The sequence below is a fragment of the Xenopus tropicalis genome, chromosome 1, assembly GCF_000004195.4.
Source record: "Xenopus tropicalis strain Nigerian chromosome 1, UCB_Xtro_10.0, whole genome shotgun sequence".
In the NCBI taxonomy this organism is placed as follows: Eukaryota; Metazoa; Chordata; class Amphibia; order Anura; family Pipidae; genus Xenopus; species Xenopus tropicalis.
This window is the reverse complement of record NC_030677.2, coordinates 96,264,874-96,278,170: the sequence shown is the minus strand read 5'-3', so window position 1 is coordinate 96,278,170 and position 13,297 is coordinate 96,264,874. Positions and strand designations below refer to the sequence as shown.

General features: G+C 36.1%; 1 protein-coding gene across 5 annotated transcripts in view; it reads right to left on the bottom strand.

Moving 5' to 3' along the window:
- Nucleotides 1-381: 381 nt before the first annotated feature.
- The window catches only part of csgalnact1 (chondroitin sulfate N-acetylgalactosaminyltransferase 1), a 158,986-nt gene continuing 146,070 nt past the window's right edge, over nt 382-13,297 (bottom strand). For all 5 annotated transcript variants that reach the window (XM_002933993.5, XM_031904159.1, XM_012955058.3 and 2 more), the window contains 2 exons: nt 6,525-6,606; nt 382-5,163 (listed from right to left, as the gene is read on the bottom strand). In XM_002933993.5, coding sequence (XP_002934039.1) covers nt 4,880-5,163; nt 6,525-6,606 — 366 coding nt within the window. In that variant the 3' untranslated portion in view covers nt 382-4,879. The remainder of the gene's footprint in view (nt 5,164-6,524; nt 6,607-13,297) is intronic.

The following is a 13,297-nucleotide window of genomic DNA, read 5'->3' as shown; positions in this document are numbered from 1 at the left end:
AGTTATGGGAGTGTCTTCCATTCACCATGATGTATAACTATAGATGCTAGAAAGAAATGATTAGATTTTGTAAACGCATACTGATGTGTTGTACAGCAAGTAGGAATGCAAGCCTACACATAAGTCTTCTAGTTTTTTCTTTACAAAATCTAATCTTGTTCAGGAGCTCATTTTAGTTTATTTATAACAATGGCACAAATTGCACAAATTTAATAGATTTTATTGGAAAAAATATGAAAGATTTGTTTATTGGATTTATTAACCAGCATTTTAAAACCATCAGTACTTCAACAGTATAAAATGCCAATGATCCTATTCGTATTTTATCTACAAAATGCTAAGTAAAAATGGAAACATTTATGGAATAAGCAAATGCAAAGGTGATAGTGAAATGTTTTATTTGCAAATAAATAATACATAATTAAAGGAAAGATTTCAGAATATCACTGAATATATAAAGCTGTTTTATGTATGAAACAATATATTAAAATGGAATCCTATGAAATACCCCCTCCCCCGCAAACACCCCAAAACTAAGAAACTAAATAACTTTATGTTCTGCTTTAAAAGAATGTAAACATAAAGCACCATCACTTTAAGCAATCATTTTAATCTATAAAAATAGACTCGAGCTTTGATTCAGATACTGTACATATACTGTATGTTTAGACTTATCCAGAGAGATCAGCTGCTGCTGCCACCCAGTTGATGGCAACTAGAAAAGCACCGTTGTTTACATTTCCAAAAAATTCATTTACTGGACAGTAAGGTGTCATACTATTGTTTGGAACATCTTTAACACAAGGTCCAGTTTAGTTTGCACCAGTTTGGATTGCCTTTGGCAAGCAAATTTGCCCATGCATACATCAACTTTTGTGTAAAGCTTTTCATACATGGGAATATGTCCACACTGCCCTGTCAGACCAAGCCTGCAGCTTATCTGTCCATGTGATTCTAGGTATTAAACAATGATATGAAGGGATCTTTCCTGCCTCCCGTTCCTGACACAGGAACATTGGCACTACCACCACCTCCAAACCAGGTGTTAGCTTCAGGGTTCCTACAGTTCCCTGTGTCAGTCACAGAATAAGGCACACCTGTCACTTGCATGTCAAATGCCAAAGTGACGCCATTCAGATTTAGAACATTTTCAGAACAATTGCAACACGATTTACACCTGTGCAAGCACAGCTGCGCTAACCTTATCAGCTGCAACTTCTCCCCCTGGTGATGTTGGAATTCTGGAAAAAACATTGTGGGGAAAAAACATGGCAATTGATCCCTGATCAAAGACCTAGCATTTATAAAAGGTGCATTAACTATTATGCCACTTGATTGCTATCATTTACACCTTTATTTTACAGTATCTCAGACATGGGGTGAGAATTATCAACGTTCAAGTTTAATTTTTTAATGTTTCAAACTGAGTTTTTTGAGTTTCTAAACTCCATCAATTCAAGGTACTTGAATTTTTTATTCCAACAAGTTTTTCTTATTAATAAATAAGCAAGCATTCTTTATTTAAGTTTATTCGATTTAGAAAACAAATTTGAATTCGAAAATTGATAAATAAGCCTAATAGTGTAACCCATGCAAGTGTAAGAAGAAATGTAAAAAAAAAAAAAAAAAAAACCCCAACATAAGGGGTGATAACGGCTGCTACTTTTTATGCAGGAATGTTAACATAATCGCCTAATGATTACCCCAAATCAATACATAAAGAATTTCTAAAAAAACATAAATTAGAAGGTGCAATATCTACAAATGATAATTTGGAACTTTGTTTCAAGTACCATATGCAGAGCACTGGCTTGATACTTGCCCTAGGTGCTACTAACATACAAATAAACGGGAAAGTAAATCCTTATTTAAAATGACTAAGAAATGGCAAAAATCCATACTGAATCATAAATGATAAAAAAAGGTCACAGAAATGCTGCAGTGTTGCTAATACATCAATACCTTGCAAATTACAAAAAGTAGGAGGAATGTGCTGCAGAATAAGTGCTATGGGGTTCTGGTTGATACCTGTCTACAGGATTATTAATGTTCAGCTCTTGTAAGAAAATAAATGTATTTGTGTCCCTTCTTCATGACATACATATGTGTCTATCGCAAGGGCTTGCCATTATTTTTCTGTAGGGTCATACAAGCCACCTTAATCTTTTGCATAACAAACACTACTACTAATACTTATCCAAGAAACAAAAAACAATATTAGTGTCCCTTATTTCATGTACTGTATAAATGGCACTATAATGAGCTATTCTTTGTATTAAAGACAACAGGGGGGATGCCATATTACATTATTAAAAAAAATTATGAGAAAACAATGAGCACTGTAGCATAAAATCACTTACATTTTTGGTAATTCAGAGCATTTTCTGCCGACTTTTTACTAAATGCAGCTAATTTGCAATTTAAAAAAAACTGGGGAAGAAAGGCACAATTCTTTATATAGGTGCTTGCTTTATAGGCAGTAATGCTACTCACTACAGATCCCCAAATTATAGAAAACACAGGCGCATGTTCTTACAGCCAGGCACTTGTCTTGAAATGGTACAATCAAATACGCTAGAGATAAACCAACCCTTGTATGGCAAGAACAAAATACATTTACAAATAAAAGCAAAGCTGTCTGCTTCTTGTTCTCTACAGCAACTACATTTAAACAAAAAAAATATATATTTTTTTATAATTTCTATTGCCCAGTGTCAGATGTTTTCCTGTACATAGATATTTATACATTATCCATATAAGCGCCCCCATGTTCCCTAAATCAGACACCTGGAGATGATTGTTTAACGACAGTGAACCCTGACTTTCCAGGGCCAGCCTGGCTACCATTCAAACAGTTAGCTGTAAACTTTTATCAGAGATCATCACTCACATCACAGTAATAAAGCCTTGCGACCAGCAACCAAATTGTCAGCTATTGCCACAGGTGTCTGCCTCTTTGGTTGAGAAACACTGATTCGGAAACCTAACCTGTGCTAAATAGAAAGGTGAGTGCTGAATGGAAAGCACATTTGTTGTTATAGAAAAATGCTTATATGGCAGAAAGAAATGACTAAATTAAATACTAAATGAAATGTCTGGTCATATTTTGGATCACTCTAGATACAAATTCTAGATTTACTACTGCATATTGCAGAAGTAATTTTGTTTAGGGACATGTGCTATACAACATAAAGACCAAAATTTATTAACATTAATTTACTAATGTTATTTGCGAGACTCTGAGGACACCGATTGCTCTTCTGAGATCACAACTCAGATCAATTTCAACGTAACCAATGTAAAAAGAAGTCAATTTCCTGTAAAACACAGAACTGAAAAGTAGAAAGTCCTGCAAAATTTGGAAATGCAAAAAAATGGACAGTGTGGATGTTACAAAATATTCACTTCTAGCCAATGGAAACACAGACTCTACCTATTGCTTCCATAACACACCTTTGGGGTAATTTAATAATAAAAAGTCATCATAAGTCTGCCCACATATAGAACCCCATAGAAACCAATCAATGGGCTACCAGCTGATTAGGTGCTGATTGGGTTGCTAGTAGCAAACTTAAGACCATTTACTACATTACCTTCATTACTCTCACAGTATTGTTTGCGTGTCTGCTTCTCTTCTATAAATGTGAATAACAAGTTCAATACTTTACACATGACATCTTGTAAAAGGCTTATAATATGCATTGATCCATATGTACCTATCAAACATATGATTATAGGCTTTATAGTCATGTTGTAATTGTGAATCTCTTTTATATTCTCTAGCCACTTGGCTGTCCTCCTCTCTTGATGGTAGCATCAGCAATTCACTGTGCTCGACTGTATATAAAACGAACACTCCCCATATTTAATAAAAACAAATTTGCCTAGGTGCAGTAATCCATAGCAACCAATAAGATGTTTGCTTTTAAATAGGTGACTAGTATATGCTATACAAATAAGTACAGCCAAATAGATTGGAATAGGGAATTGCTGTAAATAGAATCAGTTTACTTACACACATCATGAATCACAAAATAACTATTTCTGGAGGACAACTATGGCCTGATTTACAAACCTAGGTGGTAAATTGCACAAGTGCAATTTGGGTCAGGTCTTTGCTTTCAGTCTCTATCTTGTAGTAGAATGTTCAAAATGAATTACAATTGGCAAATACACCTTGACACTTAGGTTAAAAAATCAGTTTTCTTACATATTCTTCCTATAAGGAGAGTTTTCTTTTTTTTATCATGGGATATGCTCTATAAAATGCAAAATTAAACATGCAAATCTTAAGTGCACCTTAAAAACCTGGAGTGTCCCATCTTTGCTGAAAAATATTCCTGAGTACCTGTGCATTCTCCAGAAAAATGTCTACAGTTCTCACTTTTTGGTTTTAGATATATATATATCTCAATCTTTGCACATCTGTAACTTTGTACATTGTTGTTTTATTTTAGAGAACACCACCACTTTCCTGCTATTGTCAGAACAATGACTTTTGCTCTAATTTAATGACCACTGCCACTGCCTTAACATTCCACCTAAAGTCCTTCTGAGTGCAGGTCCATGTCAAAAACTTAATTACAGCATTTTATTTATGCTGTCACAATGCTAAGTTAAAGAATACTCCATATTTAATCTTCGTGCACATCAATTATCATATTTTTTTAATCCTCATTTCTATAAGCCAGATGGGTCATGATTTCTTAAATTGATAGTATGTTGCCTTCTCTTAAAGAAGCCAGCAGGTTGGTTACACTGCCTAGTTTAGCCATTCTCCTTTACAACACACTTGGTTGACAACGTTGTTTCTTGTGTGCCCAAATGGCTTGATGAGGTTGCTTTTAGCCTAGACACAACCGGTGGGCCTCTTCAGGCATCACGATTTCTTTATGGCATTTCGCTGTTTACGTAAATGAGCCTCTATCTCATGTCTAAAGACCAGCATTCCTAGCTGTCCATGAGAAGCTTCATTCATAGCTTTTGACTGCATGCACATCTTATACTGTTCTGGAGCCAGTTCGTCCATACAACGCTTTTCATGCCACAGATGAACAAGACCTTTCACTGGAGTCCTGATGACAATTAGGTTGCTGTGAAGGTACTTGCGATAAAGATGAACATCCTCTCCTCCCCACCCTTTGATATCTATATCAAATCCACCTGAAACAAATAAATAAATGAATCACATTTCTGCTCTAATGCACATTACATTTGGAAAAAGCACCTTCTATAAAAGCCACCTCTTGCTGACATTCAGTACAATGTATTTTAGATTTAGCATTCACTCTTGGTCATAAATTTGGATTCTCATCAAAACATTTTTTTCTTAATTTACATTCAGTGTATATAATGTATAGAAATCCAAGGGACTGGCATGTCTAATATTCTCTACACATCCCTCTGGCTCAGCCATAGTACATCACTCACTTAAAGGAGAACAATGCCCCCTGAATAAAGACTTAACCAACAGAGTGTATGACACATTAAGTGGTCTATTAAAGAATCTTTTGAAACTGGAATATACAGGATTACCCTGGCACATACTATTAAAAAAATAATAATTTTATGAAAATGGTTGATTTAGATAAAACATATGAGCTGGTTTATGCAATATATTTCTATAGAGACCAGGGCTGAAACTAGGAGTAGGCAGAAGGGGCACCTTACATAGGGCACAACCACGAGGGGCGCAGACAGGTACCTCTCCTGCCTGCCTGTGCTCTTTTTCCCCAGCTGCCACTTACCATTGCGCACCTTCCCTGGCCCACATCTGAGACCTACATTGTTCAGAGGTATAATTTTCCTTTGACTTCCATCTTCATTTAGCACAGTTATTTCCTGTGCCATTAAAAGTATACCATGTGCTAAAAAGTTTATTTTTTTGTTTTTTAAATTAAAGAAATAGTTTAGATCCCTAAATTCATGTTCTTTTTTTTTTCAAGTCAGCTGCCCAGAGGTGCATTATGTACATATTATTGGCCACTTATGTTACTTACTGATAGTTATGTACATACGTGCTGCTATTGTGTTTTTTAAAGGTTACTGGTTCTTTGCAAGTAAGAATGCAACGCACCAGAGGTCACCCCTTTAGACTAGAGGAACGGAGCTTCCATTTGAAGCAGCGTAGGTGGGTTTTCACGGTGAGGGCAGTGAGGTTATGGAATGCCCTTCCTAGTGATGTGGTAATGGCAGACTCTGTTAATGCCTTTAAGAGGGGCCTGGATGAGTTCTTGAACAATCAGAATATCCAAGGCTATTGTGATACTAATATCTACAGTTAGTACTAGTGGTTGTATTTATAGTTTATGTATGTGAGTGTATAGATTGGTAGGTGGGGGTTAGGTGTGCTGGGTTTACTTGGATGGGTTGAACTTGATGGACTCTGGTCTTTTTTCAACCCTATGTAACTATGTAACTATGTAATGCAAACTGGATTGTTGTAAATAAATTCTAACATGTAAATATTAGTGCCTGTAGGTGGCAGCAATGTACAAACATAGAAAAAGCTAAATTAAACTCACCTATGTTTATAAAGTCTGAACGGTATTGACAAGTCATTCCGAATCCAAAGTCTCTCCAGAACCCTGTGTCCTTTTTAATAACCTACAATTAAATAATGACATTAATTAAAGAACATCTGTTCTGTGACAAGCTTTAAAAACTGTAAAAAAAAAAAAAAATCTGAGCATGAAGATTTTGGAAGTTTTTTGCACTAAACAGTTAAAAATGGAACAAGTTTATTTACACAGAAGCTGCCAACAGATGCTGGGAAATGGCAGGGTGGTACAAACTGCGGATCAAATTATAGCAGGGTAGCATCAAAAATAAGGGAAGTTTTTCCATGCGAGAAATATCATCTAATGTTGCAAAAATGATGGTAAGGCAAGCCAACTGACACAGTGCAGTCTTGGAATAGATAAACACTTATACATACACATATATCAAGATATAAAAAGAATAAGCAGAATAAAATTCTTAATTCTCAATAAAAGCTCAATGCTGGAATGGCAGTTGCTAAACCGTTTGATAGAGTGCCTCACAGAAGGTTAATGATACAATTGAGTAATATTGGCCTACAACATAATATTTGTATTTGGATCCATGCAGGATGCTGCCAGTTTACAGAGCGATATGGCAAAATTGGAAAACTGGGCTGCAAAATGGAAAATGAGGTTCAATGTTGACAAGTGCAAAGTTATGCACTTTGGTATAAATAATATAAATGCAAGTTATACACTAAATGGTAGTATGTTGAGGGCATCCATAATTGAGAAGGATCTGTGGACTTTTGTAGATAAGTTGTCTAATTTTATTCAACTATTTCCAAATGCTAACAAACTCCCAGGACAACCCCCTGACAAGTTCATCTCCCACAACCAGCATAGGCAGGCTGAGTATGGCACACCCAGGCAACATAGGACAGGCAGGGTATGGCACATACAGGCAGCATAGGGCAGGTAAGAGTATGGCATACACAGGCAGCATAGGACAGGCTGAGTATGGCACACAGGCAGCATAGGGTAAGCAGGGCATGGCACAGACAGGCAGCATAGGGCAGTCTAAGTACTGCACACACAGACAGGGAAGGGTAGGGCAGGGCAGCAGAGTAGGGAAGGAGACAGGGAAACCTATCATGACTATTCAAGTAACTGATCATGACCATTCCAATATGAACAGTTTGTAATGCAATACATACAGTGACACAATGCCAGTGCTGCCGAGTTGGTAACAGGTGAACAATGCGGGTGCTTACAGTCTGCCTTATAGATGTGAACAATACAAGGCCTTAAAGGTGTTAATAATACCGTGGCCTACAGCCTGAATCTGAGGTGTGAACAGTTCAGGGGCCAGTTAATCTCAGTACCGATATCATTTAAAGCTTACATAAAGGTTAGCAGTCACAGCAGCCAGACTGCTGGGGCCACACAAGGGGGGCTGTTAGACAGCACTGGTATAAACCATTCACTAAAACTACACATATTACTTATTACAGATCTGATATACACCTAATTTGTATTTTAGTTTTAGATGAAAAAGTATGTTACTTTTGTTTTTTATTTAATGTGTAATTATTTGTAGTAGAACCATTAAAGGAATACTCTCATGGGAAAACATGTTTTTTTCAAAACACATCATTTAGCAGAGCAGAATCCTGCATTGAAATCCATTTTTAAATTTAATTTTGAAATTTCACATGGGACTAGCCATATTTTTCATTTCCCAGGGTGTTATAGCCATGTGACCTGTGCTCTTATAAACTTCAGTCACACTTTACTGCTGTGATGCAAGTTGGAGTGATATGACCCCCCTCCCTTTCTGCCCCAGCAGCCAATCAGCAGAACAATGGAATTAAAATCATGAAAGAATCACTTTAAATACTGAGGATATTTTAGACCTGTTTTAATCAAATTCCTTTCAAGGTGCAGCATATATTGTGCTTACTTCTGCAGGAGACCTGGATTCACTGATATGTTAGTACTGTACAGGGAGTAACTAAACATAAGTACATGCTTCCCAGGAGCACTCAACCCCTCCCCAGTTCTCACAGAACAACAATAAACGTTAATAGGAAGTCAGAAAATAAACAGATGCCTACACAGCAATAAAATAAAGTTATAAATATTGTGCTGATCCCTGTTCTCAGTAAACATCATTTTGCAAGCAGGGCTGTCCCAATGTATATGCATGATCAATCATTAAACTTACATGACAAAAATTTTTTAATTCCATTCAAAATATAATTAGATGGTAAATCACAACTCCCCCCTGCCACAAATGATCCATAATAAAAACTGGTCCAGTAGAAGGTAATATCTATTGCTATAAAAACCTAAGGGTGCAATAAGGAATATATGCCTTGTAAAGCTGAAAAATATGAAAATTTTTGTGGAAAATTTTTGCACCAATTTCGTAAAAAAATGGGCAATTGCAAAATGCGGAATTTTGCAGCAAATCCATGCCTGGCGAAAACATTCACTCATCACTATATACTAATACATATAGATTTTCCATTGGTGTTATCTTTGACAAACAAGGTTTTGCTGAAAGCCTTGTAAGTGCCTTGCAGCCAAACCGGGAATAGCATAGGCCTTGAAAAGGTACTTTGTTTAAACTAACTACATGCAGACCCCCCACCCTCCTCCTTTCATTTGTTGCCAAGTATATATGTCCCTTAGAAATGTGATTAGTACCGCAGAGAAGAGATCCTTTAGTTAAGCAACCCAAAAAGATATTAAGACACAGACCTGCAATCTGCACAACTGCGAAAATGGTGCCAACACCCTTGTCTAAATCTGCAAATACCCCAAAAACAGCTGAAAGTAAAAATTAAAGTATCTGTATTTTTATTAGATTTCTCCACACAACCACCAGCCTCAGGCACAATGACTTGTGGCATTATGGATATACGGTGTAATGACATTAATCCAGCCCACAGTAACATAATATTCCATCTATGTCTTTTATTACGTTCTTAATAATGATTTGGAGCCAGTAGTTTTTTTACACACCCTTTAAGCACATTTTATTTAACCAAATATTTTTCTTAGATGTCAAACTGCAGGGTAAATAATGCCAGTCAACATGCTTTTATTCTTCTACAGCCAGTATGGGGAGCATGTTTGTGCTCATGATCTTCTGATCACAAAACAGTACCCATTTCTACTCCAGATAAGACTAAATATGCTGATCTATTCATTTGACAAAAGACTATCTATGATCTCATTTCCCCTAATTTACTTTACCTCCCCTTTACCTTGCTGCTATCTAGAAACTCCTCACTCAACTCAATCTTGTTAATTAATAATTTCTTAATTATGGATAACCTGTCATTTTATAATTTATAATGGTATATCGAACAACTGCATACAACCACGAAACCAATTTCTTGGAAACTTACATGTATTTTTCATCAACCTTCCCTTCCATCAAAAGGGAAAACACTTAGATTACTCAGTATTCCTTGTAATCCTGTAGTTAGCAAGGATTGTTTATTATTTTATATATCCATACACCTAAAATGTATGTGTGCACTGAGGCAAAGAAAATAGCTACAGTTTCTGTACATACTTGTGTATGCATCCAATGACTTACACCAGATCAGTTTCAGATGGCACCATTTTCTATGCATTGCATGAATGCAGCTCAGCTCTTTCCTGTCTTTCTGGATAATATCTTGTAAGTTTTGAACATTTTTATAACTAGAAGTAGGCATCTTGTCTATAACATAAGGAACAGCACCCAGAAAAGATGTTGTTATCCAAAGGGAACAACTGTTGCATGTGCTTTTATTTCAATATGAACACTATTGCAGTCATTTTCTTGCCTGTGTGTCACTATGATGGATTGAGCCCAAAAACAAGATTAGATTATTTAGACTTGCAACTAGTTACTATGATAGATATTAGAGTGTGAAAAAATGTAGACGTGTAAAATGTTTTTCCACATGTCTCATGCTAGTATCTGCATTTAATAGCAAAAATTGCATGGTCTTTCCGTTCCACGTGCAAAAGAATAAAAAAACATTTATTAGCAAAAGTACAATATGTTACCCATCTGTCCATATCCAGAGCAAGAGATTAAGTCACAGCCTATCAGGATGATCTGCAGCAGATATACTGTTTACTGTTACTATTACTGCTCCTGTTAGAAGCACAGAAATGTACTGTGGGAGGCAACAGTGATTTGTAAATGCACTAATTCAGTCAAACAACAAACACTTTACCTTCCTTCATTTTCCACTAAATGCAAATAGATATGTAGCTATGCTTAGATTGAATTGATTTGTTATTAAGCACACAGTAAAACATTATTTCATTGTGAACAATGGTTATAGATATTTCCTTATCTTTACATAGACCTTTACATATATAAATGGGGTTGCCTTCTTCAGTAAGGTAACTGCCTAGGGGTCAGTGTTAAGTGGATCTTGATGAATTTAAAGGGTTGAACCTAGGAAGTATGTAATTGAACTACGTTTTCATTCCTAAATCTGTTATGGATTTTACATATAAGTTAAACAAATAATATTTTATTTTTATTATTTGGGTTGGTCTGTTGATAAATACAGATTAGGGTAATGCCATATGCAGCGTATGGCTGATGTTTTTCAGCAAGCCGAAAAACACTTGCTGATAATATGCACCATACACTTGAAACTCCCCCCACCTGTTCCTGCACCCGAATGAATTGAATACGCTCAGTTGGAGGCACGTTGAGCTGGTATCCGCATAAAAACACAAGAAAATGCAAAGTTTCATGTTTTTATGCGAATATAGGCTACATGTGCCTGCACCTGGGTGTACTCAATTGATTCGGATGCAGGCACAAGTAGGGGGAGTTTCAAGCTCATGGTGCGTATTCTTGGCAAGTGTTTTCTCAGCTTAGCGAAAATATGTGCCATATGCTACGTGTGGCATTAGCCTCATATTTTGCACTCTCCCAAAGCCAACTTATAAGCACCTGCTGATAATTATACTAAAATTAAGTAGCAAGCTTCCAGCCTTGCATCATTATGCACAATGCATACTTGCTCCTATTTAACAAAGAGCTGACTTTCTTAGAATGTTGCAATGCGAATTCCCATGTCTAACTTAATGTACTGTAAATTTTTGATTTATATATGTTAGGATGCATAGAATTTAATTGGCCCCAAAGAGTTTAGCACTTAAATGTTAATTGTGTGCATTCAAATTTCAATGTCATTGCATCAACACAAATGCTCATTTATACATCTGCTGCATCTGTGTGCAAGGCAGCATTTACAGCTTTGTGTTGCAGTATGTTACCAGTGTGACCAGTGTTCACTCTTTAATAAATAGCAGTTTCTGCAGGCTAATGTTAAACGTCTTTGCTAATGTTAAAAAAGATCCAGTTAAAAAATTCTGTGTAAAAGAAAGGAACATTACAGTGTTTCCAAATTTCTTTTTAGTAAATAATCTTTCTCCATATTAATAGAATATTAATAAAAAAGTTGTTGACATACATAAAAGAAATAAAAAGCACTCTTTTCACCTAAAACTTAAAAGAAACTGAGCTTTGATCACAAATTGAATATTATCTGTAAGTTTCCTGCCTGAGGTAATGTTTCTGATGCGTTAATTATTTTTACCCAATAGTGTCTGCATACAGTACATTAAAATCTGCTAACTATATATTTTCTGTTTAATAATATTCTGCTAGCAAAACTTGAAAATTGATCAGCTCAGTTATCTATAGCAAGCAATCCACAATGTAAATTGCTGTATAAAGAATAATGTATGTGCATTTATATTTTTGTTGCTCCAAGGCCAGCTTATGTTTAAAAAATATGAAAATAATTAATTTAAAAGATAAATATGATATTCAATCAACTCAAGGTGGCCATACAAGGGAAGATTTTAGCTGCCTATTCAGCTCCTTCAGAACAATTTGGCAACTTATCTGCCCGTGAATGGGCACCCCTGACAGGCCTACCCAAATGACATCCGGCCAGATTTCAATCGGCAGGTTTGATTTTCCATTGGATCAGGGGCTGCATCAGCCAAACGGGGCCTATGCCCATCCTAGGGACAAATGGATGAAACGTCGTTTGGTGACGTTGCTAAATGAGCCGATCTTACCATGTATGGTCACCTTTAGATTGTAACCTCTAGGGGGTGCCTTTCAACTGTGTCTCTTACCACACAGAACTTAATCTGTGCCATTGCACAGCTCTGCATATCCTAGTATGCATATCCATACACATAAAATTGGACAATATAATGTATCCATGTAATGTTGACATGAAGACAGAATATCTTACTATATCCTGTGCGGCTAAATGACATACTTTCATTTTGTACTAAAGCAATCCATTGTGTGCCTGCACCACATTTGCCTTGTCATTTTCAATTTAAGTAAAAAGACTTGAAGGAACTCAGCTCAGCTACCCTTGGCAGTATAAAGAGACCACTAATGAAACAAAGCTCCGTAACCATAATACTCAGCTTGACCTCTTTGTCCCACTTTAACAACCAATGTACATTTATCACTTTCAGAGCCAATACATTTATTGGGCAGTGTAATTAGTGTAATTTTTAATCACAGTATGATGGAAAACTAACAAGGAACAAAGTGAGCAATAGCTGTACCTACATGCCTTAGAGGTCACAAAGAAAAACTTAATTAACTTGTCTATAAGCAGTTTGATTACAAGGTCTAAATGATAAATGAAATTAGCAACATCTTTTAATGGGTTTAATAGTAATTTTTTTTTACATTTGCTGTAATAAAAGGCACACAGTTTGCCCAGAACAGTTACCCATAGCAAGCAAAA